The 23,281-nt window shown below is 35.8% G+C and overlaps 2 protein-coding genes across 2 annotated transcripts; both read right to left on the bottom strand.

Annotated features, from left to right (window-relative positions):
- Positions 1-46: 46 nt before the first annotated feature.
- bgna (biglycan a) lies at positions 47-10,233 on the bottom strand. Its single transcript, XM_084087763.1, has 9 exons — positions 10,154-10,233; positions 9,507-9,648; positions 5,073-5,334; positions 2,597-2,709; positions 2,235-2,448; positions 1,945-2,055; positions 1,081-1,174; positions 784-922; positions 47-709 (listed from the first exon to the last, which is right to left on the bottom strand). The coding sequence occupies exons 3-9, from the start codon at positions 5,314-5,316 to the stop codon at positions 512-514; spliced, it is 1,113 nt and encodes a 370-aa protein (XP_083943889.1). The 5' UTR covers positions 5,317-5,334; positions 9,507-9,648; positions 10,154-10,233; the 3' UTR covers positions 47-511.
- Positions 10,234-14,377: 4,144 nt separating this feature from the next.
- LOC311065988 (N-acetyllactosaminide beta-1,3-N-acetylglucosaminyltransferase 3-like) lies at positions 14,378-21,523 on the bottom strand. The gene is made up of 2 exons (XM_084086912.1): positions 21,212-21,523; positions 14,378-16,678 (listed from the first exon to the last, which is right to left on the bottom strand). The coding sequence occupies exon 2, from the start codon at positions 16,668-16,670 to the stop codon at positions 15,516-15,518; it is 1,155 nt and encodes a 384-aa protein (XP_083943038.1). The 5' UTR covers positions 16,671-16,678; positions 21,212-21,523; the 3' UTR covers positions 14,378-15,515.
- Positions 21,524-23,281: the final 1,758 nt, after the last annotated feature.

Genomic DNA, 23,281 nt, shown 5'->3' with positions numbered 1-23,281 from the left:
TTTACAACAAAGCTCATAAAATTTGACATTAAAGAAAATAAGCGTGTCACCTTTAAGGTAGGCTGTCTTGTGATGATAAACATCCACAACACAATCCATTTTATTACAGTATTACCATGATGAATGAGTGACAATAGGCGTACAGAATGACAAACTGTGAATTTATCTAATTATTAAAAGATCCAAGCCATGAAAACTAAGCAAATGAAACTGTTAATAGACATCTCAGAGAGTTAATTAAGGAATCATAAATGCTGTATGTCAACTAAATTGTACATATTCATTAATGTCAGCAGGGAATTACACACATCAATAGTTTTGAATGCACCATTTTAATTTAGTTTACCAGTGGTTCTTTAAACCTTCGGTTTAAATGGAGTCCACGTTTCTTCTGAATTATGCCTCCATGGGAATGTTTATTCATCGTCTTCACTCAAATATCTTGATGATTTACACAAATTTTGGACACTATTTCCTCTTGTTCTCCTCCTGGATTGGTTTTGTGCATCTTTTATTTCTTGTGGTTGCCAAACTGTACAGCCATTTGGTCACTGACACAGCGGAACGCAGAGGGCTGAACCTCCCAGTACCTGATCGGGTTGTCAAAGAGACTGATGCCATTGTAGAACACCCTCTTCATCCCAAAACCTGTTGGGCAGAAGTCATCCACCCCAACATTGGTGATGTTGTTTGAATGGAGGTAGACAACCTGTAAGGAGAGTGTGGTTCAGTTTATTTAGTGTAAATGAAGTAGAATCAGTCGAATTCTGTACACAAGCACACCTGCAGATACTTCATATTAGGCAGACCACTGGGCACACCGGGCAGACGGTTGTTGTCAAGGTGCAGCTCCCTCAGGTTGGTGAGGTAAGATAAAGCACCGTGCTCAATGTGGCGAATCTGGTTACTGCCGAGTCCCAACCTAGACACAGAGACACAGGGGTTTTAACCACTAGAGGACACCCAAAGCAAATTTTATGTCATAATAAAGTCCATGTAAAAGTGTAACTGAAGGGAAATGTTTCATTTATCACACATAAATTAATCACACCAAATAATTGGGAATGTGTATGGGTTTACCTCTGCAGCTGGGTGTACTGGCTGAGATCCACAAACTCAATGGCCTGAATCTGATTATTGTCCAAATGAAGCTCATGGAGACTGCTGGGAAGGTCTGGCAAGAATGAAACACATTCCATATGGAGTAGAATGAGTTGCATTGTATTTAAAACATAATGGGACACATTCCTTGAAGAAGAGAATTTTGTATTCTGTAACAAAACACCTTTATTCTGTATATGTATGCTGTAGCCTTTATAGGCATGTATTAATACATTACTCCAGTCTTCAGTGTCACATGATCCTTCAGAAATCATTCTAATATGCTAATTTGATTATCAATGTTGAAAACAGTTGAGCTTAATTTTTTTTTTTTGGAACCTGTGATGTTTTTCAGGATTCGTTGATGAATAAAAAAGAACAGCATTGAATCAAAAAAGAAATATTTTATATTTTAACTATATAAATCTTTACTGTCACTTTTTATCAATTTAACACATCCTTGCTGAATAAAAAGTATTAATTTCTTTAAAAAAATTAAAGAAAAACAAGAAAGCTTTTGAACGGTAGTGTATATTGTTACAAAATATTTCTATTTTTAAAAAATGCGGTTCTTTTTAAAACTTTTTATTCGTCAAAGAATCCCAAAATAAGTATCACAGGTTATAAAAAATATTAAGCAGCCCAACAGTTTCCAACATTGATAATAAATCAGCATATTAGAATAATTTCTGAAGGATCATGTAACACTGAAGACTGGAGTAATGATACTGAAAATTCAGCTTTAAATATATATATATATATATATATATATATATATATAATTTATTTCAAATTAGTCAATTACTTAAATATACATAAAATTGTAACCATCATTCTCATTACCTTTGGGTACCCCGGTGAGTTTGGCTTCAGAAATGCGCAAGTAGTTCAGTTTAAGGCCCATAAATGCTCCAGGTTCGAAACCACTGTTCTGGAGTGGATTACGACCCATTTCTGCAAAATAAACCAGTGTTTGAGGCACAAATATAGTATTTCGTTTTATTTATGTAGAGCTTTTTATCAGTTAATGTCAAAAAGCAGCTTTACAGGACTATTAGGTGACATCGTGAATCACATGATGTCATTAGCACAGCTAATATACAGTATATACACAGACAAACACACAGTCTTACCAATGACATGCATGTTGTGGAGGCCTGAGAAGCTAAATGCCGGCACCTTCTTGATGTGATTGTCATGGATACGCAGCTCCACAAGGGATGGAGGCAGGTTTTTGGGGATGGAAGTCAGAAGGTTGTGCGAGATGTATAACTTCTGCAAACGCTTCAAAGGAAGGAATGCCTTGGGATGAACTTTGGAGATTTGGTTATATCTTAACACCAGGGCCTGAAACGGGACAGGGGCTATGAATTGTTGATAGGAATGCACAACATAAAGCACAATTTTGCATTTAGAAATTTATTCACAAAATGACAGCAAATGTAATAATTATGATGCAAAATATAAAATAAATAGCCTATATGTTAGGTCTCACATAGAGGTTGGTCAGTCCCTTAAAGTCTCCCTCTCTTATCTCTGTGATCCTGTTGCTCTGCAGGTCCAACAGCAGTGTGTCTGAAGGAATATCGTATGGCACGTAACCTAACCCTGTTGGGGGAATAATGCACAAACAAACAAAAATAGATATACTGATAGAAATAAGGTCTGAAAAAACAAAACAATATTGTGGATCAAATGTTGTCTATAGGCTTTTATGTTGCAGTGGTAATTCATATTTTCCGGGATAGTGGAAAACTCAACATGAAATCAGAATGAAAATATTTACTTTCTTAATACACATTCTGGTCTTATATTGTGGAATTTAATGGTACAAGTAATTCCAAAGAGAAAAAATGGTTGTCTACATAATCTTTCATTAAAATTTGGCCTATTAACTTGCTCAGCCTCTGAAATGAATTTACATTTCAGCTGACATCACCAAACCCCTCTTATTTTTTAGCCCCTTCCCTCCAACATTTCACAAACTGTCTGGTGGATAAAATGAAGTCCTACCTTGTTGTTTTTCTAGTTTAATATTGAGATCTTGCCACATTAAGAAAGTAAAAAGCTACCTATAATTGATGACCAGATATTACAGCAATACATTAAAAAAATTAAAAATAAAAACCGTAAAAACTTTTAAAGCTTTTGCCTAGAAAAAAAAGTCCTTTTCAATGTAAAAAACAATCGGCCAAGCAAGACTAACACTGCAACACTATACCAGTAATATAAAAACAGAAGTCCAATGAGGTCATTCTTGCTAAAATTGATGATTTAAGACGCCAGATGCCGCCAGTAGCGTTAATATATGAAATGAGAGCGCGATTCCGCGGTGTGATACGAGAGACATGAAAGTAGCGCCGGTCTCAGTTAACGTCAGTCATCGTCCTGTGATGTTAAAAACCTTAAAAAGCATTCTCTTATTTTTTTTTTTTTTATACCTTTCAGCGTAATACAACACAGCACACAACATAATATTAAACAGTAATAGAAAAATACTATGAAACAAAAATAACACGGATGAGCGGACTGATACATAATACAGCGTTACGACGAACCACTAATTGTGTATCCCATTACCTGCATAATAATATTAGACACTGTAGCCATCAAAAAATCAAAAAATCAAAATCAATTAATAATCAATCAATCAATTATGTCACATGATGGCTTTAGAAAGTGTATTAGTAGGCAGCTCATTTAAGAAACAACTTCTTCAGTTTTTACCATCTGAGTCTTTGGGTTACCCAGGTTCACTTGTAAACTTTTCAGCGGGCTGTAATTTTGGAAATGTTTGGTAATTCTCTGGGCTTCGGGACTCTGTGTGTTTGCTGTGCTCTGTTGTTGTGTGCTAGCATTCCCCTCTGAGCTTCCCATATAATTAAGATGGAGCCAGATGACCATGGCTCCACGTAGCACATTACAATGTGGAGAGAGAGAAAAAGAAGAGAATAACTGTACTTTATGAACTTCATAAAAGAGAGATAGAGGGAGAGAGAGCAGCTGTGCTTGGGTGGTACCTGGCATCCATAAAAATTGTCCATTTGCTTTTAAATTCATCATCCCTGGTGAAACCGACATCATAGTTTATGGCACGTTTGCTGTACCGAGTAGAATAACCAGAACGTCTGTCTTCTCAGGTGACAGACCACACGCCACATGTGCTGTCTGATGTGGAAGGGCCAGATTAGCGGTGTGTCTGAATTGGTATCCGTTCTTGAGCTAAATTTGATCCTGATCTCATGCAGGACTTTGATGTGGATTTTAAAACCTGACATTTCTATTTAGCTTTCAGCCAAAATTTCCTCCTCACTTTCCCTACTTTGAGCCACAAATTTTGATTTATTTATATACATATAACTCGTAACTCATATTCATATCTTTGTGTTTCATACCACGTTCATTCATGCTACATTTTTTAAATATCATGGGAAAAATGACAGGCAGGTCTTTGAAGTTTGCTCGATGCAACAGGCTAGTAATTTTGGGATAAGATGGATGATATAAAGGGGATATCCTGTAACTCATTCCATACTAATCACTAGCTAGTGTGACTTGACTCTTTACACCAGTGGTTATCAACTGGTGAGTTGCAGCCCAAAAACGTGTCAAAAGTAGCCTATGTTCTGATAATGTTGTTGAAAAACAGTATTAAATAATAAAATGCATAATTAATTGTATGATTCTTTAAAATTGCTATACTATATTTGGTACATATACAAAACAGCCCATGGTATTTTCAGTTTTCATATTCATCTGGTGCATGCCATAATTTTTCATATTCTTGGGACTATATTTTTATTGTTCGGTTTTAAGGTCATTATGTTTAAGCTTGTGCGGCAAACAATTTTGGCACTGCGTTTTCCCATATAAAATTTGAGTCTAGAAGCAAAACCTCTCAGACTAAACAGTCATTATCTTGTCTGTCTATACCAAGACACCATTGCAAACACATATCATCTTAAGCCCACCTAAATCCGAGCACTGTACGACTCTGAGGTCGCACCGACAGCCAAACGGGCATGTGGGATGTTCAGGTTGGTATGGATCCACAGCTGACCCTTCCTCCTGGTCCTTCATCATCATCATCAGCTCTTTCACATCAATGTCCTTGCCAAAGTCCCAGAATCCTTTCTGCTCAAAGGGAAGGGCGGAGGAGTCTTGTGGCAGGTGGGCAGTGCAGAGAAACAGGAAAGCCACACAGACCGACAACATGGCTGCTACGTTTTTAATCTGAATCAGAGGAAGAAGTAATCAGAAGAAGCAAACTTTAAAAATATGGCAGTACAATTGTTCTCCAGAGTTTTATAAAAACCATAAATGCTACTTTGCATCCAAGAGCTGATTCTGGTAAAATCCTTCATCCTGAGGTCTCATTAAGCTTTGAATATGCAGCCGCCTCGCTGACAGTCATAATAAACCAATCTGCTCTCCACATCGACAATGGGGAAAATATCTCATTGTAACTAAAACTAAAACCTGAGACAGGGAAAGACTTGTTTGGGTCAGATGCATCAACGTGTGCAAATGTGTATTTTTGTAACCTGTCTTCATGCTATATTTACAGTTTTTTTTTTTCCCAGAACGGGTGTAACATCATCTGAGTGTATTTTTGTGCCCTTTGTCCAGCTGAATTACAGCTGAAACCACACTGATGCAATGTCAGTAGGAGATATATATATATTTAGCCCTTTTGGTGCATTTGATCATTTTCTTCTGCAGAAGAAACATGTGACAAATGTACATAATTAATGTAAATAAATATGTGACTTGACTCACTAATAACACTAATAACTGATGCAGTTCCATCCTAGAGGAAAATTGAATAACTTAGATGTTGCTCTTTCATAGCTGAGGGGATTTTGTTTCATTCAAGTATCAACAATCTCAGATGTTTAGTCTGAAATTCCTTAGGAGATTCAAAAATGGAAATAAATTAGAAATTTGTTGACACAGTAAGACTATAAAGCTATAAAAGATTACATAGCTCCAGAGACATCACTAGTATTGGAAGACAGGGGGGGCTTAGCCCCCAGGGTATTTGTAACTTGCGTTTATAGAAAATCTTACAGTGAATTTGAGTAAAAAACAACTATGCATATGTTTAGCTGTATTTGTCTCTTCAACCCCGTTACCATCTTCAACCCTGTTACCCTAGTCTCAACCCCGTCACACCTACATTTTTATTAATTATTTTTTTTAAGTTTATGAATAAGTAATTTAATGTTTGTTGAACTTAGTCAGAAATGTTCAGAGCAATCATAAGAATACTGATTTTAGTTCAAATTCTGAAGTTAAGCCACATCTTTGATCAAAAAATTATAGGGTTGCTGTCACAAAAAGTGCCCATTTCAGGCTTTAGTATAGCATAAGTGTAAAATTATATGTAAATTATGGTGCATGGTACAATTTCTGGTAAGCTACGCTTTTTTATTATTTAAATTCAATTCAATTATTGTAATTTGATTTAATATTGACTCATTTGGATAAATATTAGGTAAACTTTATTTAATGATATAATTGAAAATATAATAAATATGTCACATAGAACACATATTTAGCAAAATACTCTCTATAGCTCTTTTTTTCTTGCCAACTACATACTATAGCCTATATTATGTTCATTAAATGGCTGTCGGTAAATGTGACATAATTGTTCTCCAGCTATGTTATTGACCTCTTCACGCTGATAAAAAACACTGATTGATCGATATTATGTATGAGGCATATACATTTCGGTAAGTTGTACTGTATCTTTCAACAGTGTTCTTGTTTTTTTATTATTAGCTAGAGATGATCAGGTCACGTGCGCTAGGGAGCTGTCGCATCACAATTACAAACGCCAAAACGGTATTTATTGTTTGAATTTCGTAATAAAATTGACAGAATCTGAGAGTTGAGATTCTTTTATATCATAAAATAACCTGCTCTGTCTGTCTAGTCTGTTGGTCTCCGTGTCCTCTTTGCTTCGCGATTTTTCTGTGTGTGAGAAAATGGATGTGTGGCGTGAGAGCGTGTGAAAAGTGTCAATTGCGTGTGTCTCACGGTGAATGCGTGAGAGTTGGCAGCTCTGTTACGACTCTTTGTACTTCTGTCCAACTTCCGACTTTTCGGCTATTTTTTGTAGCTGGATATATATCATTTGTTGCGTCTAAATACGAACGAGGATACGGTTATTGATAAATCGAATAGTTATTGTTGTTCTTATTATCATTTAGGGGGGCTTAGTAACAATTTGGGGTAGCTCCAGCCCCCCTAAAATAGGCCTAACGACGTCCCTGCATAGCTCAGATAATTTAGTAAGTAATACCAGAGTTCATATTCAAACTGACTTTTGATTGGTATCTTGGTAAATCGGAGCACAGTTGGTGAGATGTTAGGATGTTTTTCAAAAAGGAATGGTTGGCAATTTGTTTTATAAACAATTTCTGTTATACTGGTTGAAACTCTCTTCACATCCTGATAGGAATCAACAATAGAAGTGCCCTAAATATTAAAACACGTACATACATCTTCTTTGGAAGGTACAGGACCAAAAAATGTTCACCCAATCATTGCATTCGGTCCGAATGCAATGATAGGATGGTCCTACCTGCCTGTCAACATTTGTATTTCCATACCTCCGCGCACCCTGCTCACGCAGACATCACACGCCATCAGCGCGCTCTGTAAGTCTATCCAGAGTTGTAGACAGACAGCCACCGAGAGCAGCAAACAAACAGCATCCGCCTTTTACAGTTTCACCTGAACCAAAACAACGAGCTTATGCTGCGTTAACGCCATGTCCTAACCGTAATTACGAGATGGCAACCCGTGATGTTGTTGTTCGCAGCTGTTCACGTCATCAGACTCGGATTTATGCGTATTTCTATATCAACACTATCAACGTTCAGCATTATTACGTTCATTATATTGTAATGTTATTGTGCTTTGAGACACGAGGTAGTTTAACGTCGTCTCTCGTCTCGTGCCGCTTTGCAGACTCTGCTGTGAGCGTTCATGTGTTTTGAAGGACGCGTGACTTTGGAGCGTTCTGAAGAGAGGGTGGGATCTTACGCTTAGTTTTAAAGCTAGCTTGTTATTGCTAGCCTGTCTGAAATTGCCTACCCTACCTTTAAGAGAAAGTTTTGAGAAGAAAGCAAATCTCAATACGCTCGCCTTTTAATCTCACTATTGTCTAGGAGAAACAATTGAGATATTAAAGAGATTTCATATGTGATATTTTGCAATTTAGACTTCTTATGTCCAGTGGTGTTATTGTTAACAAAAACTAAAACTGAAGATATTAAAATAAAATAATAAATAAATAAAATTAAATATAAATATTAGGTGAAAAAATAAACTTAAAAAACTAAGAAATTAGAAATTTTGCCTTAAAATAATGCTAAATAGAAATATAAAAAATAGTAAAAATGACAAAAGCACTAAACAAAATTAAAAAGCTCATTCAAAATATAAAACTATATAAATAATACTAAAATAACACTGCTTCTTTTCAATGTGCAGACACACTGATCCACATATTTTATTAGATTCTGTGACCGTCCAGATCCGCAGTAACTAGTTTTATTTTGTGCCACGTGTTGTGCGTGTGGTTTTAAACTGCCTCTGAGCTCTTTCTCTCTCTCTCTAAATTCACTCCCACACCCTTTACCACAAAATGGCAGAAGAACCACATTACTGGCAAGTTTAACAGATTGTTTTTGGAGAGACACCCTGATTCATGCACCGAAATAAAGACACTGAATGAACCAAAATCATATCCTCTTAAAATATGACAATAATGTTATGTAATAAACTGGAAGACCTAATTTAAAAACACATAATATGATGGTGCACAGCCTGATTTTGACCACTGCCAATTCTACTAACAGTACAATAAAAGTACTAATGAATAAAATGTTTGTTTTTTTTCGTTTACCAGCTCTTAAAAGTTTTTTGCCTTCATCTTAAGCAGTCTGTACCCACTTATGAGCTTGATGCAGATGAGTCTTTATTTCTTTAGAAAAAATATCTTAACAGACAACTAAGAATGTTAAGGTGTCTAGCTTTTTTCTTCAAAGATGTACAATATCAAAATGATGCCAAATGGTCATGCAAAGCTGATTTACATATAGAGAGATGAGATGAGCTAATTAAAGACTACATTACTGAATGCTGTCAAGATTACAGAGTTGACGTGGATGACTGAGTGACTCATAAAGCTGATGCCAACACAACATTTCTCAAGGATTTTAAAGTAGCCTTTTTTACTTTTTAAATGAGCTCAAAAAAGCTTTGTAAGCTTTTCAAAGACTTTAACGGGTCATAAGAGAATCAGATTAATTAAGTTGCCGTGCATCAGGTGCACAAAACTGAACAGGGAACATGTCAGAAAGATAAATAAGATCATCAAAGCATCTTACCTGATGTGCAAGATGTATTCGGAGATGATTTCTTCTCTTTTGAGATGTCTGATGGCAAACAGATTTTATGGTTTGATCATTGTTTTGGATGACTGTCTTTTAGGTCCTTGGCTGCCAGCAGTCACTCAGCACTGAACAGTACCTGCAGTTCAAAACACAGGACAGCTTGCAAAAAGAGGGAAAAAACTGTGTATTTGAGACATTCCCACTTAAGTTGTCTTTCCCTCCCACTGTTTTTCTCCTTTTTGGGTGGTGAGTGAGAGAGAGCGAGAGTTAGATAGTGTGAGTGTGTGGGATGGTAATTCCACCAAAATACTATAGTTACCATAGTCATTCTTATACTTATTAAGACATTTCATTTGAAATCACCCTTTTTTGAATATTCAGGATACATATTATTAATGTATCCATCCACAAAACTTTAGTTATAAATGAGATTTAATGAAATAGGACAAACAGATTAATAGATTTAAAATATGAAGTCGTTTTTCCTGTTAAACAGATCAATAATATTAACTATAGTAAAGTTTTGTAGACAAACTTTGATATTGGCTTCAGTCTAAGTGTTTAAATTAGTTTCAAGTTTTTAGGCCAATCATAGATAGATAGATAGATAGATAGATAGATAGATTTCCAGGTTTTCCCACCAAGACTGGTGTTACTCCAGGATATGCTCTTTTAATATAAGGAAGTTTTTCTTCATGGTTTAGGACACGGTCCACGCCCTGGAAATGAAGAGCAGTCACAGAAATATATACATCAGCAGAGAATCAATGTAGGGACGGCCCAAAGAAAATAAATCTGAGACAGAGTCCTGCTGTGAAGTAGAAAAAGAAGCACTTGTGGCAGCAAGTTACCACTTTAAGAGAAGAGTTTCTCTGGATAGAAATAGAGCAACCAGAGAGCGCCACTGCCCAGTGCTAGTGCTAGTCTACAGTGTCATAATACTGACAGAATGATGAAAGTGCAACTCAGCACTGCGTTGATGCTCTGTCTGTTTCTGTTAGAACAAAGCTATGTCGCAAAAAAGCAAAGAGTGATACGGCAGTTATTAATTGTGTAACCTTAAATTTGCTAGTCCATCATTTTGTGTTATTTTATTTCACTAGTTGTAGGCTAAATTGATTATTTTATTTGGGAAAAAAGAAACAGATGTTAAACAATAATAATCTATTTAAGGAAAAGTTTTTCATACATTTTTATTTTTAATTTCATTTTTAGTCTTATGCTAAGTTTTATATATAGGGCCTATTTGTGTAGAGGTTATGTTGTGCGCTGGGAAATGAAAAAACAGAGAAGAAAAGTGAGCTGTAGCCTATGCGAGTTTGGCGGCTGTTCATGCTGTTAATTATGCCGATGCTTCTGAAACGTCACGGTTACTAAGGACGTAACATCGATTCCCTGAGATGAGGGAACTTCAATATTCTCGAGAAAAGGAGTTTTGCTAGTCTTCTTAGCAATACGAGAGACCTCTCGAAAGGGAACGTGAATTATCACCATTGTAACCCGTGTTTTATTTATTTTACCCACGGTGAAGAGACTGGAGTAAACGCCGATACGGCATCAATAAATAAGGGTTACAATTGCAACAGTTCAATAAGCAAGAAGTTAGCATCAAGTAATTTACATTTCAAACATTTTCAAAAACTGACCTGTAAATCGATTTTTTTTTTTCTCCGCCAATGAAAACAAGCCAAATAATCCAGAAAATAGGGCTGTCAATATGTTACAATAATTATCTTACAATTAGTAAAAGATTGTTCATGCTGTTCCTTTTTAACGTTAATACATAAATAAATATGTTTAAGCTTTACGTTTACCGTCGCCCCCTAGTGGACAAATGTGAAATTCAGATGCACTGAGCAGAGAACACACACTAAATGCTGAGAATAATTCACTCCTTGAGCAGAACTGCAGGACACAAGTGCCTGTGCTTAAAATATTATAATACATGTTTTTGATCCCAGATTAATTTTTTCACCTCTTAACTTTATTGTAGTTTGTAAATAAGAGAATACAAACGTGCAGACAACAAAGTAACACAACAATGAACTGTAAAAGTCAAAACCTTCTGCTACTGAAAACCATGTTAAAATAGTATTAAAATGTATGCAAAGCAGTTCAGTCAAAAAAAAAAAAAATGTATAAGCTGATATATAAAAAAAGAACTATTGCATATACTTTAAAAAAAGAAGAAAGTAATCTTTGCACCTGAAATGTAAGTTTGATTTATAAAAAAAAAAGTAAATTGCAGACATACAGGTGTAAAAAAACAAACAATAAGACAGATGTTAGATATGATAATGTAAAACAACTACAACAGACAAGTGCAACAGAAAAGATCCTCCATGTAAATATAAATCTGTGCAAAACAGACCCCTACAAATCTGTTTTGAACACAGCTGATGCTAATATGTCAAACAATAAATGTCTGCAGTAGATTTTAATTGCAGTAAGGCACAAAACAATGCATGTGTATGTGTGGCCCCATTGAGACAGAACAAAAGACTGTCAGAACATCCCTAAAACACAACTAACACAAAATGAAAGGCCTCTAGTGTAAAAAAGGGAACTGCATCTGTATTGTTACTTCACTTAAATCTCTGAATTATGGCTTGAATTAAGATGCTCTGTGAGGCTTTCATTTCTGGTGCTCTTCGTATCTCTGGGGCCGCAGAAGGACGCTCTGGTAGGTTTTGATGCAGGAGAAGGCTGTGGGGGGAATGAGGCGGCGGTCGATCAGGTTGTACTCCAGGTGAACAGACACCAGCAGGGAGTCCTCACGGGCCGTGGTGTCACACAATGAGTTCATAGTGATGTAGCTATAGGGAGAAGATCAGGGTAAAAAAAACTCTCCATTATGACGTTTAACAAGACTATATTCACTCCTATAAGTGGACAAAATAAATGTGTATGTATAAACATATTAAGCAGTATGGCTTTTTTCCATGTAAATGTAGAGTAAACAAGATTGTAGACAAACTTTGATGCTGGCATAGATAGATAGATAGATAGATAGATAGATAGATAGATAGATAGATAGATAGATAGATAGATAGATAGATAGATAGATAGATCGATAGATAGATTATTATGGGAAAGGTCCAAATATTCCAGTTTTCTGTGGATAAAGAAATTTTTGAAGATGGTTCAAAACAGTTTTGAAATACTTTATTATATATAATGGCCTGGTTTCACAGACAGGACTTAAATTAAGCCAGGATTTGGCCTTTTAAGGGTTAGTTCACCCAAAAATGAAAATTACCCCATGATTTACTCCCCCTCAAGCCATCCCTTGTGTATATGACTTTCTTCATTCAGACGAATACAATCGGGGTTATGGTTAAAAAATATCCTGGATTGTCCAAGCTTTTTAATGGCAGTGAATGGGGGTTGAGATTTACTAAAAAATATGGGGGAATGGGGGAAAAAAACTTTACTAAAAAATAGTAAAAATGACAAAAGCACTAAACAAAATTAAAAAGCTCATTCAAAATATAAAACTATATAAATAATACTAAAATAACACTGCTTCTTTTCAATGTGCAGACACACTGATCCACATATTTTATTAGATTCTGTGACCGTCCAGATCCGCAGTAACTAGTTTTATTTTGTGCCACGTGTTGTGCGTGTGGTTTTAAACTGCCTCTGAGCTCTTTCTCTCTCTCTCTAAATTCACTCCCACACCCTTTACCACAAAATGGCAGAAGAACCACATTACTGGCAAGTTTAACAGATTGTTTTTGGAGAGACACCCTGATTCATGCACCGAAATAAAGACACTGAATGAACCAAAATCATATCCTCTTAAAATATGACAATAATGTTATGTAATAAACTGGAAGACCTAATTTAAAAACACATAATATGATGGTGCAGAGCCTGATTTTGACCACTGCCAATTCTACTAACAGTACAATAAAAGTACTAATGAATAAAATGTTTTGTTTTTTTTCGTTTACCAGCTCTTAAAAGTTTTTTGCCTTCATCTTAAGCAGTCTGTACCCACTTATGAGCTTGATGCAGATGAGTCTTTATTTCTTTAGAAAAAATATCTTAACAGACAACTAAGAATGTTAAGGTGTCTAGCTTTTTTCTTCAAAGATGTACAATATCAAAATGATGCCAAATGGTCATGCAAAGCTGATTTACATATAGAGAGATGAGATGAGCTAATTAAAGACTACATTACTGAATGCTGTCAAGATTACAGAGTTGACGTGGATGACTGAGTGACTCATAAAGCTGATGCCAACACAACATTTCTCAAGGATTTTAAAGTAGCCTTTTTTACTTTTTAAATGAGCTCAATAAAGCTTTGTAAGCTTTTCAAAGACTTTAACGGGTCATAAGAGAATCAGATTAATTAAGTTGCCGTGCATCAGGTGCACAAAACTGAACAGGGAACATGTCAGAAAGATAAATAAGATCATCAAAGCATCTTACCTGATGTGCAAGATGTATTCGGAGATGATTTCTTCTCTTTTGAGATGTCTGATGGCAAACAGATTTTATGGTTTGATCATTGTTTTGGATGACTGTCTTTTAGGTCCTTGGCTGCCAGCAGTCACTCAGCACTGAACAGTACCTGCAGTTCAAAACACAGGACAGCTTGCAAAAAGAGGAAAAAACTGTGTATTTGAGACATTCCCACTTAAGTTGTCTTTCCCTCCCACTGTTTTTCTCCTTTTTGGGTGGTGAGTGAGAGAGAGCGAGAGTTAGATAGTGTGAGTGTGTGGGATGGTAATTCCACCAAAATACTATAGTTACCATAGTCATTCTTATACTTAAGACATTTCATTTGAAATCACCCTTTTTTGAATATTCAGGATACATATTATTAATGAAGTATCCATCCACAAAACTTCAGTTATAAATGAGATTTAATGAAACAGGACAAACAGATTAATAGATTTAAAATGTGAAGTCGTTTTTCCTGTTAAACCAATAATATTAACTATAGTAAAGTTTTGTAGACAAACTTTGATATTGGCTTCAGTCTAAGTGTTAAATTAGTTTAAAGTTTTTTTAAAACTACTCAAACCAATTAATTGTTTTGAGCGTTAGGGTTAACAGTAATTGATACTAAATCAATATGAAAAGTACAAGTAATTTGATCAATAACAGCACAGCTGGTTATGATGGTGAGGTGCTGCTGAAGTCTATGTAAGAGTAAACTCAAGGGAACTGCTCTGAATGATTCAGTGAGTGAGTCCTACTTCAGTGGATCTCTGGTGCATAAAACAACAAAGCAAACTAAGAGAATAAAGATACATCTACACAAAACCATGAAAAAATGCAAATGATACAGCATTTTATAACTATTTGACCTTTGAAGTTGGTATTCACCTTTTATTAATACAAACATTTCTAGAAGAGAACAGGAGAGTTGTCAAATTAACAAACTTTATCACATGTCAAAATGTAGCCTATCAAAATAATTTGTCCTATTTATAATTTGAAAACACACATTAAAGCTTATTTGAACAGACACTTCTTGCGCGTGGTCCAGTGAATTTTGCGATTCAGATTTGTGATTCACAAAATAAATAATTCAGATGAACCATCTGAATTTGCGAAACACTTTGATTCAAAAGAACTGAAATGATGGAAATGATTTACTTTTTTTGCAAATTACAAATTACTTAATTTGCTTTTGCAGCAATAATTTAATGCATAGACTGTGTGCAAGTGAACAGCACTTCATATTACACTTAATTAACTATCCTGATACAATTAGATTTAAAAAAGGAAGGATATAGATTATAGATCTCCATAAGCACTCTCTAATTATTTAAAAGAGAATAAAAACCAAAGACTACAACTTCTTTTGCTGAGAAAGGAATCAACCACCCTTTTCATTTCCGTTAAAGTGCAATACAATACACCAAATCATTTTCTTGAGAAGTGACATGGTAAAACATGGTGTAGAAAAAAAGTTAATTCATTGATTAAAAACAAAATTGATTACATCAATTCTAGCAATTATGCTTCCCTTTCTTTTGTTTACGGGCTTCCCTGAAGAGAGGAATTTGTCTTTCCACATTGCAAATGTGGGTTTTGTATTTCATCCCACATCACAAAAATCATGTGCGGCAGAAATCTGTGGACTAAAATGATTTCTCTGTAATAGCAAGGGTGAAATTTGTCAACGTTCTCAGCTGGGACATGCAGACCAGCGGTTCTTACACCAAAGTGGGATGTAGGTTTGAGGCCAGCCTTTTCCAAACACATTCCCATGTAAACATCATCAATGGGCAGTAGAATTATAGAGTGAGACATGTTATAGATTGTTCTGGCCGTGAAGCCTGAGAGAAGAAAGCCTCCTCCACCACAGTAAGGAGGATAGCTCTCAGACTCCTGAACCTGCACCGGGACAAAGTATTTACTTGAAGAGCGTCTAATAGGCCCTACGTTCTGGATGAGGTGCCCGGTAAAGAGATGTTTACTTCCATCATTGTCCTCTTGACCTTGAAGATACTCAACCATGTTAAACGTATTGGCAAAGATGTCATCGTCCCCGTTTAAGAGAAATCTAGCCTGTGGGCACCATCTTTCCATCCACTCTAAGAAAAGGATCTGCTTCAGTGTGAGGTTAAAGAATGAATCATTGAAGTCCCACTGTAAAATGTCCTTGTTCTCATTGTTCTCCAGCTTCAATAACTTATTCAACCTGCGCTTCTCGAAGCCAGTTTTAGTTGTTCCGATTATGAAGACTCTACGGATCCACACACCTTTGTGCAGTCGTTCCTTAGCCCATGTTTTCCGCAGGACTTCTCGCCGGTCGTAGTTTTCGGGAGAACTCTTGATGACCAGCAGAAGGAAGACATCTGCAGAGTTCAGGGGTCCGCCACACTTATTAGGCAGGTCGAGCAGCATGGGAAAATTCCTACAGTGTCGGTAAAGCAGGAAATCTTGGATATGACCTGGCAGAGTAGAAAATCCAGTCACAGTATAAGCCGACATATTCTGCTGACAACGTGAAGACAAAGGCTGGGGAGTTTTGGATCTGGGCAAATGGATTTGATGACGGAGCATCTCATATGTGTCTTTGCTATTTGATGTCACTTCGTCTTCAGTGTCATTTTTGGTCATAATAATGAAAAGACACACAAAACCTGTGACAAATAATGCTATTGTCTCTGCGTTTTTCTTTCTCATCTTCACACCTGTTTAGGAAAAGAGACACAATTCACAGTATGAACACAAACATTCTCTCAACAAGGATTTTTCAGACCTAATTACAAAATATTAATTCAAGGCTGTCCATGAAACTGAATTAATGAAAGCTAAAAAATTTTTTAAAAAATCAGCTAAAAATTTAAATTCTGCTCTCTGTTGTTAAACTATTACAGTGAATCACGTGTAGAAATTGTATCAGTGCTCTGTGCCCTGTGTGGATGTAGTTTTCATGTTCTGTTGCAGTGAAGTCCTGACAAACAAAATCAGCCTCAATGTGTCAAAGATAATGACTTTAAATGAACTCATTCGCAGAAAGAACAGAATACCATGGTCTGATACAATTCTCTGTACTGTTAACCTAATCGAAACTTTTGGGAAAGGCATCAAGTGATTATCCATATGACTATAATGTTTCTCTATCCTAAGCTCGACTTCATTTATTGATTATGACTGATTTTATTTGATATGCACAACAGGGACCAATGGGACAGATGCACATACTGCACACTCAAAAAATGCATTTTTGCCTCTTGTTAAATTGAATTAATTAAAATAAGCAAAAGTAACCAAATTGTTTAATATTTGGTAATATTTAATTGTTCAATCAACCTAATATATTTAAAACTGAAGTTTACTTACTTAATTTGTGTGAAAACTACATGAATCATTTTTGTTGATAACTAATTGCCTTCCTGTAGCTCAAACAGTAGAGCATTGGTGCTAACAACGCCAAGGTCATGGGTTCGATTCCCAGGGAAAGCAAGAACTGACAAAAATGTAAAATGTGTACCTTGAATGCAATGTAAGTCGCTAAAGCGTCTGCCAAATGCATAAATGTAAATGTAATTGGGCAGTGGATCTGTAGTTCCCAGCATGCTTTGCAAGGGACTGCATTAGGAGGGTAAATTTAGGGATTAAAGTGTTATTTTATGTTTTTCTGTAAATGGAAAGATGTTGTTAGTTAATGTTAGTGTTTAATATTCAGTTATGTTAGAAACTTAGAGGACTTTCTAATGTTTTTTAATTTTGTGGTTACCATTATGCAGAAGAGTGGCGACTGTGTTTAGTTTAGGGCTGTGGACACTCACTATACAATATGCATTAAACCTCATAAGTAATATTCAATATTACTCTGTGAAAGGTGGTTTTAATTAAATTGAACACTAGTAGCTTCTATCATTGGAAATAACTGTAGAGTCAAATTAGCTAGAATTATAATGTTGATGATTTTTGGCAGGGCAAAAATTAAATGTAGTCAACCAGACAAAACTTTATCTAGCAGGAATGACTAAATGAATTTAAGTTCATACAACAAGATTACAACAAATTATTTCAAACAAATTAGATTTTGTTGGAAAAATGTAATTCATTTCGTGGAAAAGTTTTCCTTAATTTAATCAAGTTCGTTCAACAGCTTATTTTTTTGAGTGTAGGAAGGGTTCGTATTGATGAGCCGCTAACAAAGTAATCTATTCACATAATGTTCTCTCTCTTAAAATGTAAGCGAGAGTTAATGTCAGCATTATCATATACATCTAAAGAATTGAAGCCTGTCAGGTAAAAGAAGAGCTTATTGATGCAGTTCAATCTGTCTGATATTTTATTCCAACCGTTAGCCTACTCCTGATCAGAGGCTTCTGTAAATATTTAGTTTATATATAGAGTTACGCTTCAACTAAGTTTAATGGTACAACGCAGAAATATTTAGTACTGCGTAAGTTGTATCTTAGTGCCCATTTACGTCAAAACTAGGCTAAGTTGTAACTTACGCACAGCTGGTGCAACTGGCCCCTGGGTGTCTATTTCATATATAGATATTCATACATGCGTCTAACTACGGTTGCAGACACAGTCAACTTACTCTCGAATGTTCACAGACCGCTCCAATATGGCGGATGGCTTACGGATTGAGGCCCATTGAAACAGCCGCTAATGAGGCATCTATGTACAGTTCTATGTGTGAACCCGAATCATGCAGATTCACGCTCGATGGTGTTTTAAGCCCCCAATGGCTCCTTAGAGGCAGCTAACCCTACCCTCAACCTTAAACCTACCCATCCCCTCGCTGCCTGGAAGGCGCCGTTGGGGGCTTAAAACACCAAACACCCAGATTCACTCAGATCTAACAGATTTAACTTCACTGTAAATCATATTCCTTCAACCACGCTGGCATTCTACGCACTCTACTACTCCTAGGATTAAATGTCACTTGTGGCTGCAAGTTCTCATACTGAGTGGTAACAGCAAGTTAGTTTGGAAACATTCCATTTCTTTTTATCACATTATATGAAGATCCACACGACTGCAAATGTGACATTGATTAATATTTTAATAGGCTAAGTGATGTTCATTTTCAACAGTTGTCAGTATTTTTTACAACAAAATAATAGCTCCAACGAAAGCCACAGCAGAACTGCAGCACACAGCAGTTTTTGTGAATGAATCTGCGGTTTTGAACGAATCATTAGAGTCAATGATTCAATGATTAATTCATAAATACAGCCACTTGCTTCGTTACTGAATGAATGACTCGATGACTCACCACCTACTGGCGGTTTTAACTTATTTAAAAGCATCACTTTTTGCCCATTGTATATTTCTCTATTGAACTTTTTTTTTTATTTAAAGCATTATTTATTTTATAAAGGTATTTGTAAAGGTAAAAATGCACTGGAAAAAAATCGATTTAAGGGGGCAAATATTGTCTCTTACTGAAAAAGGTGTGACTGAAGAGCATGGGTACGCAGATGGATGTTAAAAACATCATGAGGTACAACTCTTAAAAAGTCTGAGAACCACTGGGACTGGGTTAAGGAATAGAACAAAATAAACATCAACATCAAAGCACAATACACATACCAAGGGCAAAGTAGGCCTAATACAGAGGTCAGTTAGGTTAAAGATACAAAGCGGGATTCAAACAAATAGCATATCAATAACTGTAGAATTTACAGACTGTGAGCTGAAGAGTAATATTCAGATAAAAAAATGTGTTTTTGAAGGAGAGAAGGGTGGATGTTTGACGGATGTCTTGAGGAAGAGCATTCCACAACCTCGGAGCCACTATGCTAAAGACCCATGGTTACCAGACTATTGAAACCGACTGAAAATGACACAGCCCCAAGATATTTTTCACCAGCCAGCCACCACTGGATACAGGCAGCACGACTTGTTTCAGCCCCTTTCATTATAAAACCATAGACATTTAATAATAGGCTATATTTATGTCTGTGTATAAAAGTCTTGTATAAGTCTCACTGATAAAGACAGTAGGCTATTTGTAACTTCTCCTATGTCGAAAGTCACACACACTAAACTAAAATATTATTTACTGAACAATAATATTTAAACTTACAATAATAGCCATTATAAAACTATGATTATTTGTGTATAAGGAAATATCACATATTGTTTTTTAAAAAAAAATATGACACTGCGAGAAAGTTTCCAATAGGCTACTGTTGTTTTTATTTGAGCTCAATAAGATGGGACATTCTGTTGTTGTTCATGGGTTTCCAGCGGAAAGTCATTTAGTGATTTTACTTTATCAAAGTAGTATTGAAATATGTTTTTGGCTTTAATGACTGTATTGAGAGGTAACCATTTTATAAAAGTGTGCCTATATGACGACCTTCAGCCGTGACAGCCGTTCACAACACAACACAACATAGCGTCGATCGCAACGTACACTGTAAAATAAATCCCGTTGTTTTTACGAAAAAAAACAAAAAACAAAACAAAAAAACTGGCAGCTGTGGTTACCAGAACAATAGGCCTACTGTTAAAAAACACATCAAACCGTAAACATACTTACAGAGTAAATTTAACATTTTAAACATGTGAATTCAACATTGGGATTCAGTGATATTTACATCACTGCTACACTGTAAAAAAAAAAAAAAAAAAATCTGTTGAAGTATTAATATGTTTAGTAGCCTACCATAGTATTACACTGACAAGCCAACAATCACAGCAGTAATGAAAGTCATGTACATAACTGATTATAAAAAAAAGCTAAGAAAACTATGACGAAACATAGTTATTTCAACAAAAATACATCAAATGTGAAGTGTCACGCAGGGAATTGTGGGAATGTCAATTTACGTTTTTTCACTGTAAATTATACAATGACTTGTTTGTTTTTACTTCCAAAAACTGTACATTTAACGGTATTTTACAGTAAAATGACCTTAAATGTACCATTAGATCTATAACAGTTATTTACCGTATATAGTAAGGAAACTTTCTGTTAACCAGTTAACAGTTTTTCCACTGTAGCATTTTTACAGTCTTTTACTGTTAAAATCACGATAATTTTTTATATTGCTTAAGAATCATCATAATGTATACAAAAGAGCCTAGGCTACGCAGCACATCTTGTCGTCGCATTAGTTTAATTTTCTTAGAGCAACGGTCAAAACTCAAAATCATTTAAACGCATTTAAAATAAAAATTTCCTATCTTTGAAAAAAAAAAAAAAAAACAGTAAATTGTTTATAGTTATCTTTTTTTTATCTTACCTGGCCGTTAATTAGCTTCTTCGGATGAAGTCAAAAGTAGCCTAACATTTGAGTTTTTGTTCACCTAAATACTGTACGCTTTAACAACCATCCCTGTATTCACTGCTGAAACTCTGTCATGAGGAAATAAACTGTGGAAAAAATAAGGCATTGTCTCAAAACCTGATCTGCTGCCTACCTAACAAAACTAGATGTACCGCATGGCGGTACAAAATACGACCGCCGCTCAGGCCTGCACTGGCTTTCCACAAAAAGAAATGACGTGGAGCAATTTGGCTGTATTGCGTGTTTATGTATATACCTAAAAAAAGTAGTAGTATGTGCATGTCTGTCTGTGTGTGTGTGTATGTGTGTGTGTTTGTGTATGTATGTGTCTGTGTGTGTGTGTCTGTGCGTGTATGTATGCGTGCGTACATGTGTGTTTGTGTGCGTGTCTGTGCATGTGGATTTGTATGCGTGTGTGTATGGGTGTGGTCTGTGTCTGTGCGTGTGGATGTCAGTGTGCATGCTTGCGTTTGTTTGTATTCCTGCATGTGTGTGTGTGACAGTTAGGGTTGCCAACTTCAGAAAAGGAAAATGCGGGACAATCGTGGTTATTTATAGGAAAATGAGGGACACTCAAAATATTTGTACTGTATCACACAGTGTACGTCATTTCAGTGTCTGCAGTTAAGTTTGTGTTTAAAAGGTTATCAGACATAAACACATTTGTATTGCTTAACCTATTTATGTATTTAATTCTAAAAATAATTTTAATGTCATACATGAAAAAAGTCACATTACAAACAAACCATAGTTCAAAATAACAGCATTTATCTAAAATAGAAAGCTTTTTTAACATTATACACTAGGCTTACAGTTCAAAAGTTTGGGGTTAGTAAGATTATTTTTGGGGAAAAAAAATAAAGAAAGTAATTGCCTACTTTTATTCAGCAAGGATGCATTACATTAATCAAAAGTGACAGTTAAGATAATGTTACAAAAGCTTTCTATGTACTTTCTAAAAGCTTTAAAACATTAATAATAATCAGAAATGTTTTTTGAGCATATTATTCCCTCAGGTAGATTACATGTTTTCTTGCGTGGCTGGATGTTAGACTCATGAACAATAATCACGTTGTTTGCATTCGCCAAAATTGATTAGCCGAAATCAAAACGTAAACAGTGAAAGGAAAGTACCGTTAGCGCGAGACGAGTCCGGCTTGAAGCGGAAGCGACCAGACGACAGAGGATGTTCGCAAATCAAACAATGATTAGTACGGAGTGTCGGAGGACAAATGCGGAGACTAAAAGCGGCCAGTCCGTCCTACTTCCGGTCTCACGGAACACTCACGTGTTTTCTGAAATGTCGTTGTGTTTTCTGAAAACGTACGTTTTGCAATGTGAAAATAGAACACATTAAACTTTACTTTGAAGAAGGACATTCATGTGCCGTGATTGTGGACATGCTGGCGACATACCACATATTTACTATATTAATAGTGTGTCATGAGTTTAGTATGCCTGAGCACATAGCATGAGTGTTTCGCGATTAGCGCGATAGCCCGCTATTCATTATAACTGGTCATTATGTCGATGTTATTTGAGTGTATGAGAGTACATGATGTTGTTTCAGTCTTATTTTGTTTGTAAAAAGCATGAGATTAGAGTGTTACTACAGCTGCCACACGTCATTCTGGGGCTAGCTAGAGCATGAGAACTGCACAGAGAGAGTGTTAAATAGCTTGTTGATCATATTTTGCCTTCTAGTGTGATGGAATGTTTAAAGTCACTTATGTGTACAACGGTCATTACTGTAAAAAAAGTGATATACATGTTGAGAATGTATGTTTTGAGCTTTTGTTATGCATATTCTCTTATGCTTCATTCTGAGTAAATACACCAACAAAGAAGCCATCACTGCAATGCTCTCTTTTATTTCATTTTTCGACATACCACGACATTAAAAGCTGCGTCGACCAGGACAGTTGTTCGGCTACCGGACAATGTGGTTAGTACTTCTGCAGAAGTTGCGTGTTAAACGTGATGACATATGCGGCTGCTGCAAGAACTCAACCCACCAGGGATAGA

Source organism: Abramis brama (genome assembly GCF_963993115.1).
Source record: "Abramis brama genome assembly, chromosome: 16".
In the NCBI taxonomy this organism is placed as follows: domain Eukaryota; kingdom Metazoa; phylum Chordata; class Actinopteri; order Cypriniformes; family Leuciscidae; genus Abramis; species Abramis brama.
The sequence above is the reverse complement of the archived record's forward strand: the minus strand, read 5'-3'. Positions and strand labels throughout refer to the sequence as shown.